Source organism: Crocodylus porosus, unplaced genomic scaffold (assembly GCF_001723895.1).
Source record: "Crocodylus porosus isolate Cpor-Errol unplaced genomic scaffold, CroPor_comp1, whole genome shotgun sequence".
NCBI classification, from domain to species: Eukaryota; Metazoa; Chordata; order Crocodylia; family Crocodylidae; genus Crocodylus; species Crocodylus porosus.
The window spans coordinates 5,807,487-5,816,686 of NW_017728938.1; the positions used below are offsets into that span (position 1 = coordinate 5,807,487).

At 47.1% G+C, this 9,200-nt stretch overlaps 1 protein-coding gene across 1 annotated transcript in view; it reads right to left on the reverse strand.

Annotated features, from left to right (window-relative positions):
- The window catches only part of CAMKV (CaM kinase like vesicle associated), a 33,427-nt gene extending 25,280 nt beyond the window's left edge, over window positions 1–8,147 (reverse strand). The window contains exon 1 of the mRNA XM_019547522.1: window positions 8,009–8,147. Coding sequence (XP_019403067.1) covers window positions 8,009–8,103 — 95 coding nt within the window. The 5' untranslated portion in view covers window positions 8,104–8,147. The remainder of the gene's footprint in view (window positions 1–8,008) is intronic.
- Window positions 8,148–9,200: the final 1,053 nt, after the last annotated feature.

A 9,200-nucleotide genomic window follows, 5' to 3' on the forward strand; every position in this document is an offset into this window, starting at 1 on the left:
GAGGACCGAGCCCTGGGGGACCCCACTGCCCACATCCCTCCAGGTCGAAAATGACCTGTTCACCACCACTCTCTGGGTGCAGCCCTCCAGCCAGTTGGCAACCCATTTGACTGTGTACGTGTTGACAGCACAGTCCCCCAGTTTTTAATGCGAACGGGATGAGAGACAGTGTCAAAGGCCTTCCGCAAGTCCAGAAAGACTTATGTCCACTGTTACCCCTGCATCTAAGGATTTGGTGATCTGGTCATAGAAGGCCACCAGGTTGGTCTGACATGACCTACCTCTAATGAACCCATGTTGGTTGCCCCTAAGTATAATCTCCCCTGCTGGCCCCTCATGGACACATGCCAGGATAATTCTCTCAAACAGCTTACCCAGGATCGAGGTAAGACTAACTGGCCTATAGTTCCCTGGGTCCTCCTTCCTCCCTTTTTTGAAGGTGGGAACCACACTGGCCCTCTTCCAGTCCTCTGGCACCAGTTCCAGTCCTCTGAACACTCTTCTTGGACACCTGGCTCCCCACCACCATAATTTTCATTATCTGTAGATAGGTTTGGATGAGATTGATCATGGAGAAATATTTACTGCCAACTAATGAGGCAGACTGTTGCCCTGGGTGCAGGATAATGGTCTACATGGAATAATGGGTTAACAGTTACCTTGAAATCAAAACAGACAAACACGGACCTATTTTCTGGCACTTTATAAATGTTCCATTCATTCCAGTTTACCTTGGATAAAGTTCCAGAATACTGCACATGCTGCAGTTCTACTTTTACCTTCAGCTGTATTGCAAAAGGTACTACTAAGCTTTGAAAAATGTATGTTTTGATGTGTCCTCAAGCACAATATTCTGCTTTCTTACTGACACTATCCTGAAAAACATCAGTTCAGCTAAAAGGACAGCTAATCACTGTTCTGAGATTCATAATTATTTTAAAACCTGCAGATGTTTATGCTTTGCTAGTTCAGCCAAATCTGTCTTAGATGTTCTCTACCAAGTAATGCATGACCTCCTCACTTCCAAACATGGTGATTTACCATATGTCTTTTGTGCTACCTTTGCTGTAATAACACCCAAGAGCATTTCCCTTGTACATGTTTGGTGTAACACGTTTTTTCTGCAACTTCTCCAAGTACTTGCTGATAATCCTACTGTGAAATGACCCTTGACCTTTAGGTAAGGGTTTTTTTGGGCACAAAGCCCAAGGGTGCTTTGTGCCTCAAAGCTTGTCAAACTTCTCTCCCAACTATGCAGTTGGTCCAATAACAGATGTCACAAAAAGAGCTTTCTTCTTCCACTTCTCCTGGAACACCAGTGCTACAGCAAGTATTTAACTTTATGACCATTTTAAGTTTTTCATAGACATTTGATAGACATTTGGGCTGGAAGTGACCCTGAAGGATCACTGAGTCCAGCCCCCTACCCCAGGGGCAGGAAGTCAGCAGGGATCATAGGATCCCAGCAAGATAAACATCCAGATGTCTCTTGAAGGCATGCAAAGTAGGTGCTTGAACCACCTCTGGCAGCAGTCTATTCCAAACCTTGGGGGCTCAGACAGTAAAAAAGTTCTTCCTTATGTCCAGCCTGAATCAGTTGCGGCGGAGTGTGTGACGGTTCGGTCTTGTCATCCCTTGGGGTGCTCTGGTGAACAGACGTTCCCCCAGATCCTGGTGAACACCCCTGATAAATTTATAGGTGGCCACCAGATCACCCCTGGGCCTGCACTTTTCCGGGCTGAAGAGTCCCATGGCTCTCAGCCTCTCTTCATAAGGTCTGTTTTCCTGACCTCTGATCTTGCATGTGGCTCTCATCTGCACCCTCTCAAGCTTCTCCACATGCTTTTTGAACTGTGGAGCCCAAAATTGGATGCAGTACTCCAGCTGCGGCCTCACCAAAGCCGAGTACAACAGGAGAATGACGTCCTGGGATTTGCTTGAGAAGCATCTGTGGACGCAAGCCAGCATTTTGGTTGCTTCACTAGCCGCAGTATCATGTTGAAGGCTGATGTTCATTTTGTGGTCAATCACGACCCCCAAGACCCTTTAGCCCATAGTGCTAAAAAGCATAGTACTGCTGAGCATATAAGGATGCTGCAGGTTTTTCTTCCCAAGGTGGAGAACCTTGCATCTTTCAGTGTTAAACACCATCAGGTTCTCGTCTGCCCATTTGCTGAGCCTGTCCAGGTCAGCCTGGATCACCCGCCTGTCCTCAGGTGTGGACACTTTACCCCAGAATTTGGTGTTGTTGGCGAAGTTGGCCAGTCTGCTTCTAATCCCAATGTCCACATCATTAATGAAGATGTTAAATAGTGTAGGCCCAAAGACAGAGCCTTGGGGGACCCCACTGGTTACAGGGCACCATGACAACTGACTTCCATCAACCACCACACTCTGGGTCCAACCGCGGAGCCAATTTCCCAGGCAGTGGATCGTGGTGGGGCCAAGGCCACACTTAGTCAGTTTTGCTAAGAGGTTATCATGGGATACCAGATCGAAGACTTTTTTAAAGTCAAGATATACGACATCAATCTCTTCTCCCTTGTCCAGGTAATAGGTTACCTGGTCATAGAAGGAAATGAGATTGGTCAAGCAAGACCTACCCGCAACAAACCTGTGCTGGCTATCCCTCAGGATATTGCCATCAGCTAGTCTGTTAAGGATGGCCTATTTGATAATCTTTTCCAAGACCTCCCCTAGGATAGAGGTCAGGCTGATGGGCCTATAGCTTGCTGGATCCATTTTCCTCTCTTTCTTGAAGATAGGCACCACATTGGCCTTCTTCTAATCTTTGGGCACTCCACCAGAGCACCAGGAGTTCTCAAAGATCCATGCCAGGGGCTGAGCTATGATGCTCAGCAGGTCCTTGACTACCCTGGGGTATGAACTGTCAGGGCCTGCTGACTTGAAGGTGTCCAGCCTGTCAAGGTGTTGCTTCACGAGGTCAGCATTGATGGAAGGTAAGGAATCTCCCTCACCCAGGCCTCCCTGACCCACAGTGGGCAGGGGCATCCCATGGGACTGGTGAAAAACTGATGCAAAGTACCCATTAAGCAAGTTTGCTTTTTCATGGGCATCAGTTGTCAGTTGTCCCATCTGGTTTAGCAGGAGTCCAATGTTGCCCTTGCTTTTCCTCCAGCTACCCACATATCTAAAAACTTGTAACTTTTTTCTTTTGTGAAAGACTCTAAATACTTTATTAATTATCATTTATTCTGGGGTGTTAAACATAGCCCAGGGGCCAGATCCAGTCTGTGGAGCCCCTCTATCCAGCTCACTGGGTTGCCAGCAGGATTCTGAAAGTTAGGCGGCATTTTCTGCTGGTCATGGCTGTTGGTGGTGACCCTTGGTTGCTACTGTAGCTGACCCTGACCCCTGCTGTGCTCTTGGACCCCCATTGCTGCTGGACCCCTGCTCCAGGTCCCTCACCATCTCTGGATCAGCTACTGCTCCTACTGGACCCTTCACCATTGGATCTGCCACCACTGCTTCTGCAGTCACCACCACTGCACAGGTCACAGTGGTTGCCCCCATACCCAGGGCTGGATCTGGCCAACAAAGAGCTCCAGTCTGTATCTGGCCCAGAGTCCCAAGTGAATTTGACACCTCTGCTCTACATTAAACAGATGGAGCATTACTATATCAGTCTCCATGTAATCACTTACAAGGTAATGAATCTAAAATGTTCTACTGTTGCCCTTGGCAGACAACTGTTGTGCTTTTTGCACTGACTTATAGTAAATTGGGGGAAATACAGAAAATGTATATTTCCTCCAAGGTTTTCCTCAAACCAACTATCATTTGTGTAATAAGCAGTAAGACTGATTACCTAAAGGGGGAGTGTCTCATGAGAAGCACAGCTGGGCAGCAGCATGGGAAGGCTCCCCCTCTAGAGACAATGTGCTGTGAAAATGGGATGCTTGGCCCAAGGAAGGCACCAGTGTGGGTGGATGAAGCCTGCCTGGAGGGACCCATTTTGGGAGAGAAAAAAGGAACAGGGGCCATTGTGGAGGCCTCCAGAAGAAATCCCTGTTGGCAATTGGCTAGGGAGGTCATGGATAACAGGGTTTTTCCCCTCCCCCCTGGGGAAGAGAGAGAAACAACCCACACCGCAAGCTGAAGGCTGGAGGGAGCCTGTCTGCAGGGGTTCTTCCCTGAAGCCTGCAGAGCCACTGAGGGAGTTGCTGCAGGCTCAGGGAGATGTCTGAGCCCAGGAATCTTCCCCCCAACCCCCAAGACGTACAGGAGAGCTGTGCTGTGGCTTAGCAGGGAAGGAGCGTACAAGCCTTGTGTGGGGGGATTGTGCATGGAGCAGAAGGGACCAGAGGGAGACAGGCCTGGTCCAACTGTGTGCGGGGTTGAAGATGGTGGGACACAGGGAGCCAGAAAAGCTACCTGGTTTGTGGTGGGGAAAGGGGGGTTTAGGGGACACTAGACCCTACTTACCTGGGGTGAGGCACCCTGTAGAAAGCCAGGACAAGGTGGTGACAACACCCTCTCCTGATTGCCTGGTGGGGAGTGTATGTACTGGCCAGGGGGACTGCCTGAGCCAGCAGCCCAGACCCTGCGGCCAGCTGTGTCAGGGGACAGAGATCAGGGGTGAGAAGTGTACTACAGATGCCAAGAGGGAGTGGTGGCTGGCAGCGTGTGACACCTGAAGCAAGCACAGAGCAATCCAAGCCAAGGAGGACCTGCCCATGCTCCAGTGAGAGGGGCAAAGAAGTAGCTATTCCTCTCACAGCATCGCCCCGGGCTGTTAAGTGTGCAGAGAGCCATTGTATTCATCCTGGTGTATAAACGTTATTGATTGGTTGTGTACATAAGTAGAGGCAAACCTATAAGTCTGTAATTCAGTTGGTTCAGTGTTGGTGCCTTAATATCTATCTGTGATTAATACTCTCCTTGTAGGTTATGGGTACTCAGAGGAAAGGTTATATGTTGTGACCATCATTACCAGGGTTGTGGGTGTGTATTGTATGTTCTCTTTAATAGCCCTTACGAGCTAAACCTGTTTGATTATTTGTAATTGATACTGTATATAGTTAATCCCGTATATAGTTAACCCTGTTTGCAAGGCTCATCCTCTGTACAGGGGGACCCTCTTCTTGAGGAACCTGCCGCAACTACAAGAAGGGTTGGGCAAGGTCACTGGCTACCAGGCACCCCAGGATCCCACTATTCGGTGGTGGCCATGGGTAGCACCGTGTGCCTAGGTTACATTTGCATTGTGAGACTAAAAGCAAAACTCTTTTAGTTTCCTTTACATTGTGCTTGAACTTCAGATTATTTGTTGTCATGCTCACATAATGTTATTACAGCTTTAATAGCTGGTTCTAATGATACAGAAATGTCTACTGATTTGACAATAAGATAACAGTCTCAGTCAATGGCTATTTTGTTATTGTTTCATATACTATCCAGTCCCTTAGTGCATCAATAACACTCTCTTTGGACTATTAGTGCTCTCAATTTTCTTAATTCAGGCACATGCTCTGAAAACAGTAGATAGCCTGCACCTCCCTTTCCCAAAACCAGCTGGGGAAAATTGGGGTGTGCACTATATGTGAGAAAAAGGGCTTCTCTTGTGTCTGGAAATTTGGCAGAGGGTAATGGGCAGGGGGAAGGGAGGAGAGTGTGCAAAGCAGTGGCAACATTAACTGCTGTGGCAGAGTGGTGGCAGTATTAATTGCTCTGGTATTGGGTCCGACCCAACACATGGCTCTAGAGCTGGGGCGCGGTCTTGCTTTCGGACTCAGCACACAGCCCTGGAGCCAATGTATAGAGTCGGATTTGCCATGCAGCCCTGGAGTTGATGTGCCAGATTAGCCCTCCATGTCAGATTGGGTCACTTCCCACATGTGGCCCCCAACTCCTGGCCCCCAGCCCTGCCATATAGTCCCACTGACAGCATGCTGGATCATGTCCCATCATGGGGCCCCAGCATCAGCATGCCAGATGAGGCCCCAACACATGACTGCTGGCCCCCAAGCCCCACAACACGGCCCCCAGCTACTGGTCCCCAGACCTTTGGAATTTACCTGTACACCAATGTTATTTTTATTCCTTTTTGGGGCCTTCCAAAAATAGGGTGCATGTTATATGTGGGTGTGTTATATGGGAAAGGCAAAACAATTCTGTTTCTTATTCCATTTATAAAAGCAGACAGGTCCCATACTCACCAATTGCTTTAGAAAGAGTTGATTTTTGTAAAATTGCCACAAACTCAGCAAATGTTTTGTCTATAGGCTTAACAGGAGCTGCTAGCCAATAGTGATCAGCACCAGAGAAAAGCCTGTATGTACTTATTCAGTCTTTCTTCAGAACACGTTTTGCATCACACAAAGCATCACATCATATAATGTAACATTCTTTTCTTACCTGCATTTCTAAATGTGCAGATTTGGTCACTAAATGTCAAGCAAGCCTAGCCACCTAGGCCTGTGCATGTGGATGACTGTGCATACCCAAACTAGGCCTATGTACTGGCAACAAGATGAAAGAGACCATCTCTTCCCTCCAAGGGAGTTTAGTGGCACTCACCTAGGGAGGTGAAGGTCCTGAGTGCTGGGACCTTTTCCTAGAGGGGGTTGAACCTGGAGCCCTATGATTTCCCATCATAGCACTCCAGACACCACACCACAGGCCAGCTATTATGTAGGTTGTTCTCTGATGCTCCTTTTGAAGTTGGCTCCTTGGGCAGGCACAGGAGAAAGACATGAGGGAGATCATTGAGGGTAAGAGGAGTAGAGCAAGTGAGAGTGCGTGCCTGTTGCTCTGGAAGGAGTTGAAAGCTCCTCAGCTCTAGCTGGGCTTCTGCTCCCAGTAAGGCAGAAGATTCTCTCTGTATTGCCTCTCCATACACATTTTCCAAAGACTATTACTGGCTTTGCTTTAAGGAGCATAAGTGACAGCTGACCTGTGCTGTGGTGTTAGCATGCTGTACTAGGAGGTCAAAGATGCATAAACCTGTTTCCTACTACCACCAGGTGAGGAGAACCAAAAATCTAGCACTTGCAGCTTTCCAGGTTTGTGCATTAACTACTGAACTATGAGGGGAGGTACGTGCACACGTACACTTCTCTGCTGTTCCCGAGCCTAAATCTAATAGATATAGGTTTTGGCCAACTCCATTTCTGGGCATCTAAGAACAATATGCATCCACAAGGGGCATGCATACAGGCTCTTGCTACTACTATACATGCTCATTCTGTGTAACTACGTAGTCATGTGCTTTTGTTCACATGCTCAGGGCTATGTGCTCAGTATGTGCATAAGTGGTATTTTTGACAGTTTAATGATGAAAAGTGCTATCCAGATGACCAAATCTGAATGCTTAGATGAACAAGAAGGAAATAGACCACTGCCCTTACTGACCAATTAGAAGAAGAACAAATATTGAATAACCACTCTTTTGTGGAGCACTGTTTATTCTAACTGAGAGAGGTGTCCTGGGGATAAAAGTAGTTAGTATGTGATTGCATAATTAATGACAATTGTCATACTGTAAATGCACATTTAGCCATAACTCTGGCTTTACAAGTTGAATGCTCTCCTAACATAGTTTGTGTGTATTATATATATTACACCAATGTAAGAGTAGCAGACACATGACACAAAACCCTAAACTGGGAAAACTTAATCCAGCCTGTTGGAGATTTGCCTCTGGAGGAATCAGCAGTAAAAACCTACCAGTGTAAGTTGCACCAGTTTAGGTTTCATCTCTCTGTGTCCATTCAAACAAGCTATACCTGGTCCCTCACTACCTGGAAAGGTAATAGCGCTTGTTACCTTTGGGCAGTTGCACATCTGTCCATTCCTGACCCCTAAGTGGTTTATATCAATAAATAACAGTCTTTCAGTATAGATGGGCCATAAAGGGATCCTACCCAATTCCTATATATGACATATTAACAATGGAAGAGTAAAAGACACAACAGAAAATGGGGCAGAGGCAGGAAAGGGCAAGGGAAGAGAGACAGTGTGGTAGTGGTGTAAGGTCCAAACTCACGTTTTGATAACTTGCCCCAAGTCATATCTGTCAGTCACCTCAGATGGCTGGTTGTAATCTTTCTTGTCCCCTAGGGTTACACAACCAAACGGCATCGCCAGGCCCAATGCTGGAAGGCAAAGAAGCTGGATTAGTGTCTGAGGAGGCAGTGATGGCTGGGGCTGGCAAGGCAGCTACATAGATTACTTTACATCCTTCTTCAGCGCACAGAGAAAAAAAATACAGGGATTAGAGTCCTACCCTCTGCTCCGACCCCCATCCCTTGCTTTCTGTCTGTCATCCACAGGTCCCTCTATGAGGGACACCTGAAGAGCTGGTGAGCCTGGCATCCTGTCTCTTAACAGTGGCCAGCACTAGGGGAATAGGTAAGAACTGAGGCACAGCAGTTATGTAGCAATTTGTCTATATCATCAACTCTTGCCTTTGTTCCTAACAATCGGAGTGGCTTAAACCCAGTCCAATATACTTTTTGCTATCATCAGTCAGGCTCATAAATCTGGCTATTCTTATCTGGCTCACTGTATCTTGCCACATTCTTGGCCAAGTTATTTGGCAGCAAGTTCCATAGCTTAATCATTCCTGAATGAACCAGTACTTCCTCACTCCTGAATTCCTTACCTTTCTGTTTCATTAACTTTTTATTGTTATTATGTTCTGAGGTGAAAGGAGCAGACACTCCTAGTTGCTCTTCTATAAGTCAGTTGTTATTTTATAGATTTGTGTCTGCCCCCCTCATTTATCTCCTCTCAGACAAAGGTCCCAGTTCGTTAATCTTTCATCGCAGAAAAGTTCCTTTGTCACTCTTTTCAACCACGCCGAGACCCCCATCTGTTCCTTCCCCTTGGAGATGGGGCAGGCAGCCCTGCACACAAGATCCAGATGAGGCTGCACTCTGGATCTATATACAAGCATTGCAATAGTCACCATGATGTTTTCCCATTTGTCAAGTTCCCTAATTAGCTGTTTCACCATAGCTGCACTCCACTGAGCTGTGCACATTGACACCCAGGCCCCTTTCTTGAGCTGATAGTGAATTTAAAACTCTTTAAGGTGTGCAAGTAGTTTAAATTTTCCCCTTCAATACATGCTACTCTGCCCTTATTGACACTAAACTTCTATTACCGTCATGGGCAACTGGTGCCGCCTTAGTCAGGGGGTAGGGGGTGCATGTCCCCTCCCCCCAGCAACCAGT